At 26.7% G+C, this 26140-nt stretch overlaps 2 protein-coding genes across 2 annotated transcripts; both read left to right on the forward strand.

Moving 5' to 3' along the window:
• Positions 1-8081: 8081 nt before the first annotated feature.
• LOC135924590 (pyridoxal kinase-like) lies at positions 8082-9114 on the forward strand. Its single transcript, XM_065459666.1, has one exon. It carries the CDS (start codon positions 8140-8142, stop codon positions 9049-9051), a length of 912 nt encoding a protein of 303 aa, XP_065315738.1. The 5' UTR covers positions 8082-8139; the 3' UTR covers positions 9052-9114.
• A 12295-nt stretch (positions 9115-21409) lies between these two features.
• Positions 21410-23723, forward strand: LOC135924169 (transmembrane protease serine 11G-like). Its single transcript, XM_065459218.1, has 6 exons — positions 21410-21426; positions 21480-21711; positions 21851-21966; positions 22014-22157; positions 23369-23508; positions 23556-23723. Exons 2-6 carry the CDS (start codon positions 21500-21502, stop codon positions 23721-23723), a joined length of 780 nt encoding a protein of 259 aa, XP_065315290.1. The 5' UTR covers positions 21410-21426; positions 21480-21499.
• The last annotated feature ends 2417 nt before the right edge of the window (positions 23724-26140 follow it).

Raw genomic sequence — 26140 nt, forward strand, 5'->3', positions numbered from 1 at the left:
CTTTAGCTATGTGGGTTGCCTCCGCATCGAAAGCGTATGACTTTTTTTTGTGTGAAATTAGGATCAAAACTTGATTTATAATTATTAGGAATATAAATATTTTGATTTAATTTGTTTGCATCATAACTATTATTATTATTGAATTTATTACCTTTATTATAACTTTTATTCCTAAAATACGTGTTTTTGGAACCTTGCGACGGCTTATGTTTAATGATTTTGTTAACTTCTATCTTGGTTTTCTATTCCAAGGAAGACAGCGCGATCGCCAAACGCACGGTATTTTCAATAATATCGCCTTCGGTATACCTTAACCGAAGCTCTTTGTCCAACTCAGGCAGCCCTACACCTAAGATAAAAATATCTCTTAAAGGTACATCAACAGGCAATTAATTTTTATATAGTTAGCAAATACTTTGTAATTTGATCGAAAATCTATATTAGTTTCTCCGCCTATTTTTAAGGATAAAAATTATTTCTATGTAGGAAAACACTAGAGATATCCTTAAATATTTTCTCCAAACTATCAAGTAGAGTAGTATATTTAATGCTCTCTAAATTAATTGGGTATGAAATTTTTTTATTTTAATTAAGTTATCCGTACCTATGTATACTAGTAGCAAATCTTTTTTTTTTATTATGATTGACAATATTTTTTTCTTTAAAGATGAGTTCTAAATATATACATAGTTCTGAATATTCTATTTCGCTTTGAAGAATTCTGGAATATGGAATTGTCTAGATGTTGATGCTCGAGTCTTCGTTAGGCGGCATAGTATAATATTCTTTGTCTCTAATATTGTGCCAGAGTTTTAAGAGTTTCTTTCCTTTATTTTAGCTTCTTCCCTGATTATTTCTATCTTTTTGAATGCCTCCATATAGGAATCAGATTGTCTGACAATCGTTTAATTATATATCATTCGGCATCATCATAAAGTGTCTTTGTAGGTCTAAATTAACTATCTAAAACACATGGATCTTTGCTTTGTTGAACAATGGTCCTAAAAGTTTCTTTATTTTTATCAATTATAGCTTGAACCATCTAGGAAATGATATCTTTAAAGGAAATTCAGAACTTTGGGTATGATATATCTAGCATCTAGACTATTATTTTTGCTACAAGATGATAGTCCTTCTCTAGTACCATTTAGATGAATTTGAGTTGACATTATAATTTTTTCAAGTAATTAGAAGGTGTGGTGTTATTCGTTGGGTGTAGTTTTACTTGAGGTTTTAAGTTAATTTGCATTTAAGGTGTGGTATAGGACCAGCTTTTAATTTCGCAATTTTGTCGTTTAAGTATTCTACTAGGTCTGCAATAAAAAAATTTTAAAGATGTTTTGATAGTATGAAGCCATACTCTTCCCAACAACTTTCTATCACCATCCGCCACAATGACCTCTAGTGCTTGAGTTTGGCCTTCATAACAAACCATCATTTGCGCTGTGTCAAAGATTTTGATTGCTCTGCCAGGCCGTTAGCCTTAAGCTGGTCTTTTTTATCGTAGTTATCCCATTAGCCTTTGTTATTCGCTATGTCAGTATGGTTAATTTAGTACCTCTATCCTCTTGCATCTCCGTGGGTACTTGTTGATACCTATTGTGTTAAACGGGCAAAAATTCATGACCATGACCCTCCATATTATTCATGTCCAGATTTTGTGGTGGACTGCACTCATTGTTTCCAATATCTTGTATCATTCTTGATTTCCTGTATATATATAATGTTCGTAATTGAATGAGATCCATAATGTTCGTAATTGACTGAGGGGCTTGATCTTTGTTATAAGTATTCGTGTTTCTATTGTAGTAAGATTGGTACGTGTAATAGTTATCTCTATTGTAGTAATTGAGCCAAATAAAATAAAAATAACAATAACCTTAAGTAGTAATACAAATAAATCAAATATATTAACAAACACCTATTTAGTTTTGTCCTATTCATTTAAATTACTTTACAAAAATAATTCTTAGTCGTTACTTAATTCACTTATTATGCTACCATATCAAATATTTTAGAACCAAGACCGCAGCCGCCGTTCCACCGTTTAGAACAGGTTTCTATCTATTATTTCAAATAGGAAATGAATTGTCCCCACCGCAAAATAAGTGCGGCTTTTTTTGGAAGATACCAGACCATACCACAATAGAATTGTGGGTTTGGTCGAGACAGGGTTACACTATAAATTATTTTTTATTAAGTCATGTAATATATAATTATTACATTAAAAAAAACTAAATGTCGAAAAAATAATTTTTATCAAATAAAATAATCCACAAATCAATTTTCATCTCTTTGTCAAAAAACTAGTATGATAAACAAAGAAATAATACAAGTGATGTTTGATATTATCTTATCATATTATAATTTGGGGATATAATCTAGATGGAGATGGCATAATAATAATAATAAAAGTATGAAAAAAAAACTATCTATACATTAGATATTTAAAAAAAACAAAGGTCGATGACAGAAAAGTGGGAAAAATATACTTTACAATATTTTATTTAAATATACAATCAAAAGGAAAAGAAAATGAATCACCTTGTTGATGGTCTTTAACAACCTAGAAAAACAAAATATTCAGTATAATATAACTAGACCTGTGCGCCGATGTCTCAATCAACGGCGGCGATTTTTTAAAATTTTTTTATCGGCGTTCGGCGGAGCGCCGATTTCGCCACCGTCTTTAACGAATTTAATATATAAATCAATTTATTTTTTAATGAATTTAATTTATAAATAAATGTATTACATTTTTTATAATTTATTTGGGCGATCTTTTCTAATAAATTGTTAACATAGTTTAATTGATCTTAAATTATTTCCTGTCTCACTCCAATTTAAATTTATGTATTTTCTCATTCTCAGAAATAGACTAAGGAATTGCATTTTTACTCAGATCAGAGTCACATCAACAACACATATAAGAAATATTCTATTGATTTTTATTATAATTAAAATAAATTTGGAATGCAAGCAAAATATAAAGTATGAAATATAATAAGGCAGAATTCAGATTTAGCAAAATTATAATTGTCATGAATAAACAGTATTTTATCAAGATTTGTGGGACATAAAGAAGTCCTATTAGCATTGAGTATTAATCCAGCAATGGAAAAAATTCTTTAGCTGTGCAGGTATACAATGAACCTTCCTAGAGGAAGTTCCAGTCGCTTTTTCTTCCAAAAGATTAATGCGTCCTCTTCTGGGATATTATTTTGGCTGAGCAAAATATTGCATTCTTGTTCTAGATTACTAATATTGTTATAATCGTTACTTGGAAGGGAATGTTTACAAGCTAATTTAGCTATATAAGAGTTTGATGTTTGACCATTATCCTCAACTTGAATTTCACTCTGTGCATTGTTTTAAATGTCGAATTAAATTTTGCAATGATGTCGTAGGATTCGAATTTAAATATTCTGAAACTACTTTAAGATTTTGAAATCTGGGATCGAGTTGCTAATATCCAGATTTGTTAAAGTAGCTAAGTAGCACTTTTAAAAAATATAATGAAAGTAAGTATAAGCACGAAAATTTAAATATAATACCATAATTAATTATAATTTTTATGATTTATTATTTAATTATGAAATTGAAATATATTTTCAATTTGTAATTAATATTTTCAATTTGTACTATAAACCTAAATCACCTGTTATTTATTTAAAATGGCATCGCATATGGATATCCAAATTGTTGAAAGTGATTTAGAGTCAGACAATGTTATTAATGAAATGGAAGATACCAGGGAAGAAAATAATATTCATAGCAATACTTTCCGATTCCCTAGATTTCAAAGATTTTTCAAGAAAAATATTTAAACAAAAACTGGCTTCAAATTTATATGTTTAAATGTAAAAAAAATATTTCCTCAAATCAATCCAGTAGCTATAACCTCAAGAAACACCTAAAGGTAAATTATCATTTTTACATAAAATAATAATATTTATTTTATAAGACTGTTCATGCTAATAGTTTTAAGAAAATTGAACAATATTTAAAAAAATTTGACATAGGTGAATCTACATCCAAAAAGACTAATTCCATTCAGACAAAATTAATTAATAATACAAATGCTAATATTTCTCAGAAATTAACTGATAAAGTTATTGTGAATTGATACAGTTCAGCCAATGTCCTTGGTTGATAATCCATCATTTACTATGATGAATAAAACTTTATCACCTGGTACAACTATTTTATGTTGCCAGACACTTGTGAATAAAATAGGAGATAAGTTAAAAGTGGTGAAAGATGCTTTAATAGTAGAATTATAAGAAATATCTCATATATGTACCACGGCAGATAGTTGGACACATAACAGAAGGTAAACACTTATTTATATTTATAAATTGATCTGATTAAATATTTTTAGAGCTTATTTGGGAATCACAGGCCATTGGCTAGACCCTAGGACTTTAAAAAGAAGATCAGTAGCATTAGCCCTCAAAAGGATAATAGGATGCCAGACATACGTGTACTTGCAAATAAAATTATTGAAGTCCACAAGTCTTTTAGGATTCATAATAAAGTTTGCAAGATGGTGACCGATAATGGGTCCAATTAGCTGAAGGCCTTCAGTATTATAAATTAATTTTTAAAATATTTAGAGTAATAAAATTAAATCAAGTAATAGTTAAGTTATTAATTAAATTTTTCAGTATTTATTTAAAAGTTGTTTAATATTTCACATTATATATAGAATTTTTATTAACTAAATACATACATATTTTAGTAATATTATATCATAATTTATATCAAATTATAAAAAAATTAGTGAATTTAACTAATAAAATTTACAACAGAGATGGATTATTTCATTAGTTTTTATTGCACAGTGTGATTAAGCTTAACATTTAATATGATATGGTTATTGAATATTTCATGGATGATTAGATTTTTACTATATTTATTTCTTATTGATTAATATCCACCAATTTATATACAGTACAGGGAATTCAATGTATTCATTTGATAAAATATTTTTATTTAATTACATCATAATTCCTGAGGTTTATAATTTAGAATAGCAACCTAATGATTTTACCACTCCATTTTTGATAAATATCACATTTCTATTAAAAACGGGATGAATAATTTATTCTATTTAATATGAATATAGAATATTTGGTGGGGATAATGCTGAAGGTGAGACACAGAGAGATTATTTAGTAAGGCAAAACTGATACTTTCTGTTCGTCGGTCTAGACTTGGGGACGATAATATTGAAATGATTTTATTATTAAAATTCAACAAATTACCATAAATATTTAAAATTTATTACATAGATTTTTTTATAATCAAATTAACTATATTTTAATTTATAAATGTTGATTTTTACATATTATTTACTATATAATTACATTATATGCAAAATAAAAAAAAAATTGTTTTAAATTTTTTTTATAAAAAGTAGCCTAAAAGTTAGCTAAAGCTACTTTTTAAAAATAGTAGATAATAGCGAGCTACTTTTAAAAGTAGCGATTAACAACTCTGCTAATATCTAATGTTTAAAATATAATTTTATTAATAAAAATATAAAATATAAAATAACTTGAAGCTCAGTAATGGGAAACCTATGGTCAAGCTTTTTTTTCATATTTTCTTTTAAGCATATAATATCTGAGCAATCAGATCTATTGATTTGTATATGAGCTTCTATTTCACTGCGAAATAATAACCCTAAGTTTATTGTCGATCCTTTTTGGGAGGAAAGAAATTCCACCGACTCTCGGAATGGATATAATACTGCGCAAAGCTCATCAATCATATCCCATTCATTATTAAAGAGTTTTAAAGATTGTTTTCCTATTTTATTTAGAACATAATTTATAGGAATTTTTTTACACTGCGAACACTTTCTAGCATAATTAATATGCTATGCCAGCGGGTAGGGCAAATTAATTTTAAAGTTTTTGTATTAGATTGGTTGGTGCAATGCCGTTTCTATTATCGGCCTAATCAGGTATATGAAAATGGTCATCAAGGTATGGATCAGAATCATCATTATCCAAGATATGACCTGTATCATAAATTGAATAGAAAGTTACGATGCTCAGCTTCAATTTTACATTCCAAATCAGCTACTCGATATCTTGAGGGCTAAAAATATTTCTCTAATTTTTTTTAATGAGAATATCAATTCTGGCTACTTTTTTTATGCCATCAACTATAACCAAATTATGAAGTCCATGAAGCATAAATGATGCTCATGATCCCCCAATCTGACACTTCTTTTGACATTGGTCCCAGCATCAGTTACCATTTGTATTGTTTTGACTTATAAATGGAACTCCTCTTCAATACTATCAATCTCAAATAATATTGTTTCCCCAGTATGCTTTTGAGTCACTTTCTAGTTGCTACGGTAAAATATTTTAAATCAAAATTTTCATCTAAATGATGAAGACTAAATGTGATATAATTTCGACGCTTAAAATGATCGGTCCATAAATCAAAAGTGATAGAACAAAATTTTGGTCCAGAATCAAACAGATTTAAAACATGGGCCTTTATAGATAAATAAACATACATCGTCTAGTGCACCCCGACTAATGGTTGTCCTATTTGGCAATTCTGACGAGGAATCAATTATCTTATATTTCTATTTTTTAGGCAATTTATTTTTTAATAATTATTTTATATAAATTTTAAACCTTTAGAAAATCTGTAATTCCTTTATTGTTTATATAATCAAATGGCATTAAATCTAAGTAGCACATCAAAACATAATTTCGCCCTATTAGATTTCATATTTATTTTAAACATTAAAAAGATTTTTAAAAAACATAAAAATAATTAGAGCTGGAACGAAACAAATTATAAATTAGATTTAGTTTTAACTGTCAAAATAAAGCTTTACATAATTAATTTAATAAATTGTATATTAAGTATATATTTTAAAATGATATTTAAAAACAAAATAATTAGAGCTGGAATGAAACATATTATAATTTGATTTAGTTTTAACTTTCTAAAATAAAGAAGAGCCATTATTTATCTTTCATATTGTTGCTGCAACTTGGTGTTGGCTTTAAAAACATTTTTAGAGGATTTATTATTATTCATTTTTTCCGATAGTTTGTGATAATTAATAAGTGCCGAGATAGATTACTTGTACTTATATTTTTACTAAAACATTTTATTTCATAACTAAAATATAAAATATATATAAATATAACTCTAAAAAAAAATTACTGTGAAAATGAATTATGTTTATTCGAATCTTCCTCATCTTTTTTTGTCAATTTTAAACAAGGTTCATAATAAATATAATCAGATATTATTGTGCTTTTCTTATTTTCATTCTTCAAAATAAGATTTCCAAAGTATCTCCAGACATAACTTGATTTATGATTAGTAGAGAGTTGATATTTCATAATTGTATATAGGGTGGTTTAAAACTTGGAAGTCCATAAAAATAATTAATATGAATTGTTTGTGGAAATAAAATATGATGTATGAATGAATGTAAATGATATACACTAGTCTATTATATATAGCAATAGAATACAATTCATATTTTAATTATATTAATCTTAGTATTCAAATTAAAATAATAATAATTTAATATATAAATATAATTAATATGATTTCTAAAAATTACACACGCCGCGCCACCGCCATAATAAAAATCGGCGGCTAGTCGGCTCGCGCCGATGATCTCAATTGGCGGCTTTACCGGCGTGAATAAAAATACCGGCGGCGCCGGCGTGAGCCAGCGGCCCACAGGTCTAAGTGTAACACGTGTGTTGAAAATAATATATGTTCTAGGTTTGGCCCAATACTTTACGAATGTTAATTAATGTTTAAAAAAAGAAAGAGATAAAATATAAAAAAAAGAGAAAATATAACAAAAATGTTAAAACATTAAATGGTTGAATAAGTGTATTAAAATATATAAAATATTTTGATATTGTTAACAACAATTATTTTTTATTATAATTCATATATTCTATGACCAATAATGTATACATATTGTTTTAAAGGGTTTATATTTTAATAAGAGTCTTAATAGTAGAATATCAACTAAATTTTCTTGGTTTTCCATCTATCACTTTTTAAAAAATGATTGATGTCGATACTCTGCTTGTATAAGATTTGGACCTTTAAATATTTAATTTATAAAATATTATGAGATTCCTTATGAACAAACGTATTTTATCAATTCAAAGTCATGTAGTGTCTGGATATGTTGGGAATAAAAGTGCTACTTTTCCTTTACAGCTATTAGGCTTTGAGGTAGATCCTATTAATTCAGTTCAATTTTCTAATCACACTGGCTATAGAAATGGATGGAATGGTGATATGCTTAATTCTAAGTCATTAAATAATTTATTTGATGGTCTAATATCAAATAATTTAATCGAATATAGTCATCTATTAACTGGATATATTGGGGATGCCGATTTTTTGAAGTCCATAATAAATATTCATAAATACTTAAAAGAAAAAAATCCTAATTTAATCTATTTATGTGATCCAGTTTTGGGTGATAACAATAAGTTATATGTGCCAGAGGGATTAATTCCAATTTACAAAAATGAAATATTACCATTAGCCAATATTTTAACCCCAAACCAATATGAAGCAGAAGTACTCTCTGAAATGAAAATAAATAATGAAAATGATGTGATAATTATTCTAAAAATGTTACATCAAAAAGGCATCAAAACTATTGTTTTATCAAGCTGTCAATTTGATAATTCTGAAAATTTATACTGTTATGCTAGTTTATATGAAAAAAATCAATATACCACTGTTAAAGTTGAATTTCCTAAGATAAATGCAAAATTTGTTGGAACTGGGGATCTATTTTGTGCCTTATTTTTAGCATGGTATGATACATATAAGAATGACTTAAAGCAAGTGTGTGATAAAGTTTTATCTACGATGCAACTAATTTTAAAAAGAACAATTGACTATGCAGGTAAATATAGCGACTCAGATCAAGACAGTGCAAAGTATTTAGAACTTAAACTTATTGAAAGCAAAAGGGACATTGAGAATCCATTAAATATTATCAATTCATATTATATAAGCTAAAAAATGACTCATGTATTTATTCTAAAATATTTTGTAATAAATGGTATTATAGACTTATTTTTACACAAATTAAAATACACCTTAAAGCTGAATGTATATTTTAATGTGCATGTTAAAATTAGCCCTAAAACAAATAACTTAAATATTTTTTTAAAAAATTAAATATTTTTTACTTATTAATTTGACTTTAAGCTTATCCAAACATTAGGAAAGAATTATAAACTCAATATTAAGGTTTTTAAAAATTTGTTATAATGTTGATCAAATCAAAAAAATTGTAATTTGATATTTTACAAATTTCTGAACAATTTAATTTAGAAAAAGAATATTATAGGTGTGTACCAGTGCTGCTTTTTGGTAGCCTTTTGATTTAAATTTGCTGATTTCAAGTTTCAATCACAGATTTTAATCTTAAATTTTTATTAACATTACGGGAGAAATCACTGATATATTATCTAAGATCATCATAAAGGGGTAGGGGGCTTTTGAGTAGTTATTTATACTATAAATTTATTTGATAGATATAGGCCTACTCTTTAAAGACCCTTGGCCAGATTGTTTTAAAAAAAATCATTTTGATTTTGCACTTTTAGAAAAAATTTTCCTCTAAAATTTCTAGTCAATACTTTAATTCTTACTTATTTTATAAGAAATATTATATATGACATATTATTGTATTCATTTTTGGGGAGAGGGGGTGGGTTAGGACAATTTTTTTTATTAGCTTAAAATATTATTTTACGGAAAGTGGCAAATTTGCCAAGGGAGGACTCTTCTCTTTCCCCCACACCAGTTATATCAATGTAAAAAATATTTATACAGAATAGAATAAACTATAAATTAACCAATAAAATCAATAGACCCTTTTATAATAGGCCTTTCACAACAACAGTTTTTTTTTAAAAATGTTCATTATTAATAAATTTAATCCTGGGGAATTATTTTCAGAAAGTCCGCCCCCCCCCTCCTCCAAACTTGGGATCAAACCCAACTTGCTGCGCCCCAGTTCAGGCCTTTAAAGTCAAATTTTTTTGTATACCAATCTAGCAACGATTTTTTTTTTAAATTCGCATTTCATTTTTAAAAGCAAATTATTTTCCCGAAAAAATACTATTGATCCTTCCGAAAAATATATTTAGAAGGATAAAGAATATATATTTATGGTTGAGAAAACTTCTTTATGCTTACCTGGGTAACTCGTACAGTCAAATAAAAATATATTAAAATATCTTACCGAATGTTAGTCAAAGTTGATTTATAAAACAATCTTAACATTTCTTATGTCCAAAGGTTCAGACTGGTCACAGATCTTTTTAAAGTTGGTTTCAGGTTTGGCCAATTTTCTTTAACTGTTCAGATTCGGTTTAGGTTTCAGTAAATTTTCAGGCTTGGTTTCCTATTCATTTTCAAAATAAATTAACATAAATAAGCTATTCAATTAGAGCCCTGCAAATTCAAAGCTTAATTTTTATATATTTTTAGGCTCGAGGTTAGTTCGGCCCAAATTTATATTTCAGACCCGAATTCGGCTAGGCCCAGAATTTTTAATTACAAAATATAAATTAACGCATTTTATGAAGATAGATGAAATAAAATGACTAATTTTTTTTTCCTAACCACGGATAAATTCTAACTATTATTTTTGAAACAAAAGAAAACATGAATTTATTATTTTAGAATTTTTTAATTTTTCATTTCAAGCCTGACCAAAGATATTTATAAATTTGTAAGCCTGGCCCGGACTTGCAGGTATCTAATTTCAATTTTTTAAAAAAAATTACCATATTATTTTAAAATAAATTATATAATAATATACTTCGTAAATTATTTTTTATCCGTTATTTTTATATATCGGATCGACAATTTAACGATATCGGCCGATGACCGATTTTTTAGTAATAGAAATTTAAAAAATTGGTACATATCGCTACTAATTATTTAACTAAAAAAGACTTATGATAAGGTCCGACTGGACTTTTTTTTAAAATAGTAAATTAATATAATATAAGATAATACCTATTTTATTTATTAAACCTCGTCCTAGCATCTATAAATTAGTTACTAATTTGGTCAACGAATTTCGTCATTAATGTTTTTAAACGTTCGTCAAAAGTTCATAACTAAAATTAGTTACCAATTTGAACTGAATTTAAGAATTATATGTCCGTACAATATTTTAAATGATTGCATTTGAGTTTATAAATAATGTCATTTTACCATCATTTACAACATCTTGAAAAGACAAGCGGAAAGCCCCAAAATTATATGATTGTTAATATATTTTTTTGTTTTCCTCTTAATTTCTTATTGATCTTCTAATAATAAGTTAGACTACTTTAAGATTATATAGAGATGCCTCCATTAAAAACACAATAAACTTATCAAATTAAAATGCAAATTTCGTGAAAAAAATACTTGGACACACGAATTAATTAGTTCACTAAAGTAATTAATATTTATTTCCTATTTATAGTGTTGTTAAACGGCTCAATTTGAGCCGATTTTTAAAAACGGCTTCTAAAGATTTTGCTCATAGATGGAACATAGGATTGAACATCTATTGGCGAAATCTAGACGCTTAGGCGATACTTTCCTGGCTATAATGTTGCGTTAGCCCTTTTTAAAAATCGGCTCAAATCGAGCCGTTTAACAACACTACCTATTTATAATGAATTGCTAAAAATAATTAATGAAAAATCATGTGAAATTATTACACTTGATGTAACTATTATTATATCAACTATTTTATTTTATAAGTAAAATTATTCATAATTGCGATTTAAATTACTTTTATTCTTAAAAATAAATATTAAAAAAACTCAATTTATTCATCATCAATATTTTAGCCTAATAAGTTTATATTGATATTGAGTCAATAGGCTTAGGTATAACCTAGGCCAATCAAAATCGGCATAGATTTAGCCTTAGCCAATTAAAATAGGCGTAGGCTTAGGCATAATTTAAATTGGCTAAACTAATCCAAATCTCCATAAGCTTAGAGCTTGTAGCAAAATAATTTTATGAAAATATTTTATATCTTAACGAAATACATTTTCAAAGTTTTTTGCCCAACTTTAATAAATAATGAATTTTGATAACTCAAAAAATAAAATATGAGTGATTCCACCATCCATTTAAACAAAATTATAATAGTGATTGTGAAAAATAGACATATTTTCGCCCAAATTTTATAATAAAAATAGAAGGAAGTTTTAAATAATGATGAATTAAGGCAGTTCTATTAGATCCTAGATCTAGGTTATTAATATATTAATAAATTATAAATGGGAAAGAAGCATCTTGAAAATTTTGTTAGATGGGATTTGAAGTCAGACCGACGATTTATTTTAAAAAAATCTTTGATTCTCAATTGAAAAATTATTATGTGAACTAATGATAAATAGTGCTGTAACGTAACGTGTCGTTAGTGACAGCGTTACCTTCTTCTAGAGGTAACGAGGAACGGTAAGAAAAAATATTACTCGTTACTTTAATTTTTTTCTTAACAAATATGGAAAAACATATTTTATTGTATTATAAAATTATTTTTTAAATTTTACAAATAATTTAAGCCTAGTTTATAAGTCAGATCAACCAACAGATTTCTTCATTTTTATTTAAAATTTTTATTGTTAAATTTTCAGTCATTGTTGCTAATCTAATTATTGAAATCAAGATAAATTCTTATTCTTATGCTCTAATATTATAATTTATTTTTTAAAGAATATTATGCCAATTGTACGTATATCTTCAGATAGATGATTTAACTTGACCTGGTCTCAATATGAAACATTTTTTTACAGGAAACAAAAAATTAAGGGTACGAAGTCTACACTTTAAAAAATTGTGTCCCAACTCAGATATTTCCTCAATTGTGGAATTAACATGGGCAGTCTCGAAAGTGTGCGGCCATTTCTAAGGAATAAATGGGAAGATATCTGATTAAACTGGTTATAACAAGATGAACACTTTCCGTGAAATTAATAGTCTTATTAAGGAGAATAACCAATTTGATGAATCTTGTGATAAATACGAATAGCAGAGATTTACAGATAATGACAAGTCGTTCATATATATATATTGTATAGTTAGTGTTAATTAAAATATGATATGTATATATATATGATTTTATAAGCTATGAAACATGTTGCTATACCTTTCGATTTTATAACATTTGGAATATCTCACTCCTACGATAACTATTTAAAAAAATGAAACTTAAAAAAATTGCTTTAAATAATTTCAAGTTTTGTAAGCCACTTATTTATGTAATCCTGCAAGACATAGATAAAAGGTATACAGTTAAAATAATGTTTATAATTTATTTTTGATTATATATTTATTCTCAATAGATTCGAACACATCTATAAAGATGAATATATGCTATCAGCAATAATTCACCCACTACTTAAATTAGATTAGCCCCGGATAAAATTATAGGTCAACGAAGGTAGAAAGTTTAAACTTATTTTCAGTTTGATAAAATATCTTAACAAAGAAAAAGCAGACTATTCCTTTAAAAAACAATACACATTCCAGATTATTTTCTGATAAAGATAAAAACTTTTAGTAAAGATCTGAATGAAGATTCTTTTAAAGATTATCTAATTAAGCTTTTTTAAAATAAGGATTGTTCTTTAATTTTTTATAAATTCCCCATTAAATTTTTATTTATTAAATATAATATAACCCTCCCTTCTGCGACGTTTAGCATGGCGAAAGATGTGTTAAGCACTCTCATCTAATCAAATTTTGAAAATCAATTTTTGTTAAAAATAAATAAAAAATTATTATAAAATATATCTTATTTACCTTTTTTGGAGTAACGAGTAACGCGTTTTTGTTGAAGTAATGTTTACAGGTCTAATTATAAATAATTTTTAGAGTGTTTCAAAATAAGTGACAATTAAAAAAAAAGAATTGAATTTTAAATTTTATTTAGCGGAATACTAAAAATTGATCATTGAAAGTAACCGTTTGGCATAACACCAGAACCATAAATATAATTAATTATAACTAAATTATAATTTATCATATTGCTTTAAATTCTTAATGTAAAATCTAACGAAAGTATTTATATAATGAAAATTGAGTGTAAAATTAATTGACCAATTTCTATCAAATTATTGATAGTTGAACGATAGCCCTAGAGATAAAAAACAATATATAATCTAATTGTTGTAAGATGTATAGTTTATATATACTTTTTTTTAAAAAACTTTGATTTAATTTTTTAAACATGTCTATGAAATCGATATTTTTATTAACAATTATTTTTAACATTGTTGAAATATATTCTCAGCGCTGTGGATCACAAGGTACATATACTTTTTCTAATAATTATAACCCATATTAATGTAATAGTTTTATTCCATGTACTAGCTAGATTTAATTTAAACCAGTGTTGTCGTTATGGGGCGCAAACCCCTCTTTGAATTTTTTAAGATAATTCGTGTTTAAGCATGTCTAAAATTTTCTATTTGATCAATTAGTTTTTTCAGAATCCGAAATAAAAAAGATATATGACTCTTTTAGCACAGTTAAATGATAAGAGAGATCTATAGCAAAATTATATTTAACAAATTTAATCGAGTCAAAATATGAATATGTTTATATATTTTTGTCATTGAAAAATTTACACCTTGAATAAATTAATATATTTTTTTTATTTTCTCATGTAAATGGTAAACGAATTTATTATAATGGCCTGAAGATTTTTTTTAACAAAGGGAGGGGGGAGGTTAAAAATTATGTCCACATGATGAATAAAGGACAATTTTTTTTATAATTACTTTTTTCGCATTTTATAGGTATACCTAATTTTATTAATAAGTAACACAATCCTTGTCTAGTTAGTTCTACTCTTCAAAAAAATATTGGAATAAATAATGAAGAATACCCCTCTTTTTTGATTTTAAAATTAGAGTAGAATTGAGTAGAATTTTTTCTTTGATTCAAAAATAAAACAAGATATATACATCAAGATATTATTAAATAATTTTTGTTGGGAATTTTCTAGGGAAAAACAAATCTTTGGTTTAAAAAAAAATGCAGAGTTTGAAATGTTCTTCAAAATAAAAAATCTTTAAATATTTTGATCTCTTAAGATTTTTTTTATACACAGTAATAAGTGCTATGAATTTTTATTTTGACTTCCTTTTTGTAAAGTAACGAATAAGGTAATGACGTTTCATTTTTTTCGGACAGTTACGAAAAAATAGTGAAATTTTATTTTTAAAACTTTTACAGTAATGTTTTTTTATCTTCTATAATTTTCTTATATATTTTAAAAACAAATATTATAAGGTCCGATATACATGAATGAGATTTCATGTGGTTGTCCAAATGGTATATATAGCATATTAACTCCTTCTGGGCAAGGACCTTACGATATATATATTATAACAAACAATGGACAAATCAGGGCAAAATTAGGAAGAGCTGGAACCTGGAATTATAACCACGCAAGATTTGCTAATTTAAATACAGTGTTGCTTTCCAGACCACAAATCAATTTTTTATCGTCCCTTCAGGATCCAGAAATAGACATAGATACGGATATAAATTTTAAAATTTTAAAAAGTTTTAGTCCAAATCCATCAGCGATTACTGTAAGGTAATATTTGATAAGATATACAATATTTTTTTTGTTTATAAATTTAATTTTAAAATTCTTTTTTATCCGAATGGGATTACAAATCCGATCTTGACTGCTGATAAAAAAAATAGCTCTAGTAAACCTATTTAAAAACGAAACAGTAAATTTGAATCGAATAGTAACGAACAACGAAGTAAAATCTCTTTTTTTTGATTTGCTTGAGATGATATTATAAATTACATTAATATGCATTTTCATTTCGTTAACTTGATCGCATGTTCCTTATTAACAGATTATTATAATAATTTTTTCTATTTGAAATTAGATATTCAATAAAAAATAAATTCTATCAATATATAATAATGAATTTATTCGCACGCATACAATTCGTAAATTATTCAATTCCACGAATTGAATATGGCTGATGAACAATTCGATTTGTATTTACTTTTAAATAGACCGACTCTTGATTTAGATTTCAAATGGAACAAGTCTAATTCTTTTATATTTCAACAAATAAAAGGCCCAAATGTTTATTATAAATATAGGGGCGTTAGTAGTCTATACAATCTCAGGGAGCTCAAAATTTTTTTTTAAAATTCAAAATGACCATTTTTTTGCTAACATTTTCAAAATGACCCTTTTTCAAAATTTTAAGGGCCTTCGAGCCCCTAAGCCCCCTCTTTCAGTTACACTACTAATCTACTTTACAAGGCGAAGAACTAAAATAGCTTTTCCATAATTTTTCTTTTGAGCAAAATATTTCATAACTTACTTTTTTAATATAATTTTTTTAAAAAATATTTTTGAAATTTGTGATATTATTCATATTTTGCATTTCAAGAAATTAATAGTGACGTTGCTATATCTTAATATTTTAGGTGTCTAATAGTAAATTTAGGCGTGCTAACAGATCTTTTCATAATGTTGTAAATATTAAAAAAAACATGATACAAATAGATTCTTAATTTAAATTTAAGAATTATAATGTTCTAAATGCCTAAAAAAATAAGCTGTTGTATAAGAGTAGGCATGGCCAGTGACAACCACATTCCTAAAATAATTCCCGTCTAGTAATAGGTATTTTTTAAAGATTCCTTACCAAAATAGGATGTCATTAGCGATGCCATTGTGTCCCCTGAAAATAACAGATTCGTGATCTGCAACAGGCCTAATAGAAATAAAAAAATATTGTTCGTCCGCCCTGCTCGGCCCGAATTTATTTAAATATAGAAATATTAATGGTTTGTGCAAGAATTTTAAAATATATGAATAAATGAAATATAATGATGTCTCATTTAAAAATTTAAACCCGACCCGGCTTGAAATTTTTTAAAATATATTAAGTCCGACCCAGCCCGAACCGAAAATATTTTTTAAATAGACCCGACTCGGTCTGAAATCTATTTGGGCAGGGGTCGGGTTTGTACCCTAGCCGTGATTTGCAGATTTCTATTACAGATTTATTTATGTTTTATAATAACTAATTTTAAAACTTCAGGGCCAAAGTTGAATACTTTTTGATGAATTTTTTAAAATAATACTTATGAATTATGCCTATTAGTTTTTAATTTTCTTATAATTGATGAATAATTGATATGTGATTATATAAAATTAAATACAAGGGCAAATCTTTAGAGGTACTAAATTATAATTCATATATAGGGAAATGGAAATTAATCAGAAATATATATAATATATTAAATATTCAAAAGATATTTGGATGATCTATCGATTATATCAACAATATGCCTACGAAATTTTGGAGGTCGTCAGCAACTGTTTTTCTCATATCGGAGACCAAGACAATCATATAACAGGGACCAAAATAGTATATATCTCTCATTTGACGGGAGAAGTAAAGTACGATGTAATCAAGCTAGCAGAAATCCATTTGCACATTCCACCTGTGGAAAATGTGGAACACCCTATAATGGTCAATTCACTCCAGATTTTGTATTAGAGAGCATTTCCTTACAATCTTCTTACAATAATTGGTTCGATTTCATTGGATCCTATTATTATGTGTATGTTACCTTAAAAAACTGCGTAAGTTCCTTTATACTTATAATTTAATAAAATATTTTTATCTTTTTTTGTAGGTTCAATATTACACTAGCTTTTTTTCATCAGATAAAAATATTTTAAACTATTTTTCATAAATGAATGCTGAATTAAAAATGAAAAGATAAATATCAAAATTGGTCATTTTTATTTCACAATGTTATTATTGATTATACATTAAACATTTATTATATTGGGCTAATTATCACGTCTAAAAATTAAATTTATGATAGATAAAATATGTAATGTAGTTTTAGGCTTAAATTTAAAGAAAGAGCCGAAATATCTTTAGTGTGATATTTCAATATGTAACAAAGGGTCATAATGAATATATTATGAATTTAAGATGCTTAAAAAAAAGCATCCTATTAAATTATTAAAAATTATCGAAAAAAAAATACAGAATACTTAATGCATCTGATTCTAAGAGATAATTTAGAGGGTCAGAAATTTTATAATTATTACTTATATATACAATAATAATCCTATCTAGTATTTATTATTCATATGAGGTTAGATTTCTTCCAGCACACTCTTAATCCCAGTCCTCCACGCTTTTCTGTCATTCATTAAGTATTCAAATAATGTATGATATATACCTCTGATTTATTTACAATTCATAATACCAGAATTAGCATTAATTCATTAGAAATATAATTGACATCAAATAAAAAATATTTTGTTGGCAAAAATCTGTATTTTAAGGGCACTGTGGGAGTTGTTTCACGAATATATAGCCTGCCCGTCACTGGTCGGCAAATTACATACCATGGAGATATCAAATTTAAGACTTAATTTGTATGAAACACATAAAAATTAAAATATTTATAATGGTATAGAGATAAACAAAGGAATATTGCAAAATATACTTTTTTGCATTTGGAATAAAACAATGTTGAATTTAACTTATAGTTACCGGAAAAGTAGAAAAAATATAGAAATTTCAAATTAGAAAATATATTAAAAAACGAATTCAAACTTTAAATAATCAAAAAACATAATAACCAACCTAATTAAAATAAGAATAATAACTTAATAATAATTCACATTACAACAATAGTAATATTATTTAAGCCAGGGCAAGACCGTCCATATAGGCCAGGCAGGCCTATAAATCCATTCAAACCTCCTTCCATATCAAGACCTTTTCAACCGCCTGGTCCCATAATCAGTGGTATAATTTAAATAGATCATATAATTGAGTTATTTTTCATATTATTAGAAGAGGGTGGTGTTAGTAGACCATTTAGACCACCTGGATCTAATAGACCTTTTCAACCGCCTAGTCCTGAAATTGATGGTATTATTTAATTAATTATCTCATCGATTCCTTTTTACTATTTCTAGAAGAGAATAGTGCTAAACCCTATGGTCCCTCCAGACCCTTTAGGCCACCTGGCCCTGAAATTGGTGGTATTAATAATAAAATCTATCTTTGAGTCACTTTTAATATTTTTTAGAAGAAATTGGTGGAAATAGACCTTATAGACCACCTAGCCCCGAAATTGGTGGTAATGATAAAATATCTCTTTAAGTCATTTTTTATATTTATAGAAGAGAGTGGTGCAAATAGACCTTTTAGACCCCCTGGACCCTCCAGACCCTTTAGGCCACCTGGCCCCGAAATTGGTGGTACATATAACATAAAATATATCTTTGGATTTATAATATTTTTAGAAGAGAGTGGGTTTAATAAACCTTTTAGACCCTCTGAACCTTCCAAGCCATTTGAACCACCTGGTTCCCAAATTGGTTATATTAATAAAATATATCTTTGATCATTTTTGATATTTTTAGAAGAGAGTGGTGCCAATAAACCTTTTCGAATACCCGGACAGAGACCATTTGGACCACCTGGTCTGGAAATCAATGGTTTTACATAAAATAAAATATCTCACTGAATCATTTTTAATATTTTTTAGAATATATTTGTTGTAATAGACCTATATTTTTTATTTTATTTAAACTACCATCTGTAGACAAATGACAAATAAGCGGATCGGGAAATCAGGGCTTTAAACTAAACGCGGCCTAGGGAGTATTTTTGCGAGTTCGAATCCTTTTCAAACTCCACCTGAACCCGTACCCGTTTAAAAATAGGGTTCCATTTGAGAGCCTACCAAAAAATAATAAATTAATTTTATTAAAGATTACCAAATCAACTATTTTATATTTTTTATATTACATGTGCTTGTAAACGTATAAAATAAAATAATCTATCCTTAAAAAAATGTCGATTTTTAAAATTTGTAGGACATTAAAAAATTTGATACATGTTTTTGAACCGTCACGTTTTTTGCTGAATATATTTTTGGTTTAAGCCCTGGAAAATATTGAAGGTCAATAGAAATTTTTTTTTCTTATTATACTATTATTTATAACTTAGAAAGACCATCCACCTCGTTCAGGCCCTCACAAGGACCTTTTAGGCCACCCGATGAAAATAATTTAGGCATAGGGAATGGAGGTAATATTATTTAGTTAACATATTGAATTTAATTTTCTTAAATTATAATAAAAGAACGGCCTCCCTTTAGACCACAAAATCCTAATAGACCTTTTAGACCTCCTGGAACAGGAAATGAAGGTATTCTATAAATTGAATCAAATACATTAACTACATTTTAGAATCGATTGGTTCCTTTAGACCACAAAGACCTCCTCCAGCTGGAGAGGAAACTAATGTTGGAGGAACAGACAATCAAGGCTTAACAGGTTTCTTTTCTACTATATATATCTTTGTAATGTAAAATATATGAAAAAATCAATTTTTTCCAAAAATTAGGAGAAGGAAATGTTGGAAATGAGGGCAGTAATACAGGATTTGGACAAGGTGGAACAGAGGGTTTAATTATATTAAAATAAATTTTTATTGGCTAATTAGAAGGCGCAACCGGTGAGAATCAAAGCGGTATTTTTGATCCTAATTCTCGTCCTACGGATCAAGAGTTTGGGCCCAATAGTAAACCGAATAAACCAGAAAAGCCGCTTCAACCACCTGGAGGTTAGAATTTGGCTAGAAGAATTAAACTTTTTTAGTAGATATTTAAATATAGAGTAAAATATTAAAAATTATAAATTTTCTTAATAATAAAAAAAATTAATAATTAAATCACTTATGTTTTTATTTAAAATTGTTAAGTTTACTAATTTTTTCCTTTTCTTATCCCTTAATTAGTTTTATTTTTAATTTTAATTGCATAATTTAAAAAAAATAATAAAACTTATCCTTGAAGCAGAATTTCTTAAAACTATAAAAAGTTTAAAAAAAAAACTAATCCATTTTTGATAAAAATACATATATGATTTAATTTATCATAATTAAGATCCCGGTGATCAAAATGTAGGGGGTCAAGTTTCTCAGAGTTCTCGAGGAGGTTTTTATTCTTATTATTTTTATTCTAAGTACAAATCCGCAAACTTACTTATATTTCATATAATATTACCTAAACAATAATTCTCACTAGTGCGTCCATTTTAGAAATCATTTCATTATTCGTACATGTTTCACAAATATTAATTTCTGAATTCTAAAAAAAATTAATCGTATCTAATTTTGATCCTTAATGGATTTATACATGAGAATATTATATCAGTTTGAACGATATTTAAATAATCGGAATATTTTATTATACATAAAATAAAAATTATATTTTTAATAGGATGTGGTTTACCAAAAGTTCAAGATCCTTCAAGAAAACGGCGCGATACAAGTTTATTTTTTATAAATTAATATATTCATTTTAAAATGAAAATATTTATGTAGGGGCTTTAAATATTCCTGTCATGGCTTTTAATTCGAGCAAAAAGGTGAATAATACAAAAAATAAAAACACCTCAATTTCATTAGAAGCCCGTATTCTTAACGGTGTTCCCTCCAAAAGGGGATCGTGGCCTTGGCAAGCGAGTATTCGGTACAAGGGTATTCACTCTTGTGGTGGTTCTCTAGTTGCTGATAAATATGTCATTACTGCATCCCATTGCCAATTTAGCCGAAGGTTATATGATTAATTTATTAAATTTAAGTTCGATAATTACAATAAATAAAAAGTTTTAACTAATAAAGCAAAAAGTTCCTTACACGAATGTTAAAGGATCAATAAATGATAATCATTTTAAATGATAATGAAAAATTAGAAATCCTTCCGATATAACTCTAAGCTTTGGAACATTATTTTCTGGAAACGTAAACGACGAATTTGAACAAATGAGAAGAGCAGTTAGAGTTACTGAGCATGAAGGATTTAATAATGGTTTTTATCTAATAATCAATACCTCACATTTATTTATGCTTAATTAGGTCTTAAATTTAATAATGATATCGCTATAATTGAACTAGATTCACCTGTGCAATATAATGATTATATCTCTCCTATATGCCTACCCACCAAAGAATATAGTGTGGGATCATTATGTTATGTGACGGGATATGGATCCACTAAAGGTTAAGTTAAAAAAAATTATATTTATTTTTATAAACGATATAACAATGCATTAAACATATGGTAATTTCAAATTAAAGCAGATCCTAAAATTTCAATACAATCTTCACCTCATAAGTAAAAATAAATTTATTTGTCTCATATTCATCCGTTCCAAACATATATTCAATTTGTTCAAACATCTAAACACTGTATTATAAATGCATTTTTGGATAAAAATTTAAAACGTTAATAGAAAATCCGTAGCCTAAAAAATAAAATTCATATTGTGCGGCTAAAAGATAAAGGTTCCAAAATAAATTATAAAATCCCAATCAAAATATCGAAATTTTTAAGATTCTATTTAAAATAACAATTTAGAGTTAACCATACTACCTTTTCCAAAAAATAAAAAGAATTAACTATATAATAGTGTCCCATTAATTCCGGTCAATCCCCATTTATCCTCTCAAATAAGTGTTATATGGGTTATTAAACAACTTAAGTTTGCCCAAAAATCTTTATATTATTGGCAATATTTTTTTGTTACCAATCGTATTTTAATCAGTGTTAAGATACTTTTGAAGTTTTTCTAATCTTAACTGCGTCACCCTGGTTATACTATTTATTTATTTTTATTTTTTAATGATGAAGTCCTAATCGCCTTTATTTATATTCCTATTTTCAATTTATATAAAATTTATACTATTCTTACTTATTTAGCATATGTTAAGGATTACCTAGTGTTTATATAAAAGCTGGTGTCCTATTAAGCCACTAAGTGGGTGAAGAATTCTAAATTTTGAGTCATGACAGGCTCTTAAATTTTTTTTTATTAAATTTATAAATTTTTAACTCAAATTAGCAATCTGAAGAAAGAATATGATACACATAGTTTTTTTCTGGTGTACATTTAAAAATAGTATATTACTTTTTTAAAATATTTTTTCCATAAAATTAGTATGAATTTTTGATACATTTATGGCGTAGTCTAAATTTCGACTTTTAATGCTAATGGTAAATAAAAAATTGCGAATTTTGTTTTTTTCCCACAAGAATTAAGAGATCTCCGATTAAAAAAATAGGTTCTTTTTTACCTTTAATTATGATTCAAAAATTTTAATATATCATGTCGAACCTTGTAAATAAAACTTCATTGATGCCTTATTTCAAAGTTCTAACAAATATCTTTACTAGAAAAGCTGATGATTAAATTTCTTTGACCATTTTTTAGGAACCGGAGTGGAAAATGTTTTAAACGAAGTTGCTATTCCAATAATAGCCAGCCAACAATGTTCTGATCCTAATTGGCTGGGAGATAAAGTTAATGAAAATATGATCTGTGCTGGAGGAGATGAAAAGGATTCTTGCCAAGTTTTACAATTACAATTGATATTTATTCATCTAAATTATTTTAAAAGGGGGATAGTGGTGGTCCTTTTCAGTGTCTAGATGAAAGTGAAGGAAACATCTGGACTTTAACCGGTGTAGTATCGTGGGGAATAGATTGTGGAAAGGTTACCAAACCTGGCGTCTATACAAATGTCTTCAATTATATAAATTGGTTGGAGCAAAGAATTCCCTTATAAATATTTCATAATTAAATATATATTAATAAATGACTTATGTCTTTTTAGGTGTATCTTAAAGAACAAAATATTATAGCAATGATAATTAGATTTATGTCAATAAAATTTTTAAATTTATTATAAATATATCAACATCAGTATATTATATTTTAGGCTCCATGATCACTATTAGATTAGAGATATTACATCTGACTTTTAAGGACCCCTTAAAAATTTTAGGATAATTTTTTCCATCTGATCTTGCCCAAATTTTCTCTTTTTAAAAGTTCGTTTTGAAAAAAGGAAAATATAAATATTTAATATTATATTCTAATATATACTTTACTTAACATATAAAAAAGAAATTCTGATTTATAGCATTAGTGCTATAATTTATAAGTAGCATATATGTGAGAAGTTAGAAAACATTCGCTCTGGAAGAGTAAATATAGATTCTATTAATAGGGATGTACCAAGAAGGAAAAAAAGTTTAATACCATTATCACTGAATTTTCTTAATTATTTATTGGAAAGCTCATATCCTTTATTAATTTCTTTGACTAACTGTTTAAAAACCTATTTTATTGTAAATTAAAAATTCACGAATTTATTTGAACTATATTAATGCACGAGGAAATTAAAGTGAAACATGCAAAAAATTGCTTATAAATAAAGCTTTCTCAAGGTTAAATGCTTATTACGAGTTCTTTTATATGAATATTAATTCGAACAACATAGGATATAAGGGATTTGAAGATCTCTAATTATAATGTTTACACAATCGTATTTATTAAGAACATACAATACTATAATATCCCATAAAAAATCAATATAAATCACAGATGTTGGTGAATAATAAATAACAATACAAATCGTGGGAAATAAGAGTTTTAAAAAATATAATATAGATTGGAGCCAGAGTTGCCAGATATTCTTCACTTGAAAACGTGAGTTTTTCTTATATAATAATTAATGGGGGACCTCCTCTTCCCATACCCCCCAATTTGCGGGCCTTCGGCCGGGGTAATTGATGTAGCATACTCATCTAAGTTAATATGTTATATTTAATATAACAAGATTTTAAAGACAATGAAGATTCTTTATTGATTTACTAATAACAATTATGATATCTAATTTTCTCATGTTTATTAATATAGCTTAATATTAATTATTATATTTTATGGATGATTTTAAAAGAGGCAAAAAAGATTTACCATCGGCACTGGAGATATGCTGAAAACTCTTTGCATGAATAGTTCCACTGGATGAAGCATTTGAATCCGGAATAGAAAAAATAAAATTGCATATTTTCTCTATCAATGGTGAGTTTTTATTAGAAAGAAAATCCATCCATTTTTCTTGGGTATTCATGTCATAGTTTTTTGATAATTTTTCTTCATAATAGGAATAAAATTGTGATTATTCCTCAAAGAGAATTTCTGTATCTATGTTTGGTATTTTATAATTACTAATATTTTTTTGTAATTGTTCAAATTCTGGACATTATTTTAATGTCATAGGGCTAAGATATTTCCATATATTATCTATAATATCATAACGTTTTTCTACATATTCTATAATATTTTTTATAAATATCTTTGATTCATTTTTGAAATTTATTGCCTTTTCTACATCATTATTATGTTGTAAAATATTTTTAGAAATGCTCCCATAAAAATTTTGTTGAATTTTTAAATTTAGTGAATTCTTTAGTTTTAGGATAAGATCATGATGTATTGCTAATACATCTTCAGATTGCAATCTTAAATTTATGTTATTGACTAAAGTGTCAACGTTAAGGACAACACCTAAATATGCCTCTACAAAATCATCTCGAAAAATTATTTTAAAAATTGGTGGGGTTGCTGATGATAAAAAATATTCTTTAAGGGGTTGAAAATACTTAAGCATCCGCTTAATCTCTGGGATTAATGTATGCCAGCGTGTTGAAACATGGCCAAGGGATTCTGACCATTCTAAATTGCACCATTCTACCAATTCTTTTAAAATTGTAACTCTTTTTGTCGAGTTGCTAAATTCATTATAGCATTTAATTACTATACTCATATCATATTTGAGAAAAATTATGTCCTTTTTAAACGAATTGTGAAGTATGTGGCATATACAACCCATTGGTATAATATTATTACTATGGCTTTTCAATTCTGTCCAAATACTTTAATTTTTCCCAAAGTTTACAGATGCATAATCTGCACAATAGGCCGTTACATTAGCAATATCAATGTTGTGGGTAATTGATCAATGAATATGATTGGTTAGTTGGACTATTAACAAATATTACAATTTTTTAAAATATTTTAAAATAAAATTAATTTAAAATTTTATATTTGTTTTTAAAAATATTTTGAAAATATAAACGTGAGAAAGTGTGAGAAGTGTGATTATTTTAATTTACTCAAAAAACGTGAGAAAAGCGT

The sequence above is a fragment of the Gordionus sp. m RMFG-2023 genome, chromosome 2 (genome assembly GCF_954871325.1).
Source record: "Gordionus sp. m RMFG-2023 chromosome 2, tfGorSpeb1-WG-v2, whole genome shotgun sequence".
Taxonomy (NCBI): domain Eukaryota; kingdom Metazoa; phylum Nematomorpha; class Gordioida; order Chordodea; family Parachordodidae; genus Gordionus; species Gordionus sp. m RMFG-2023.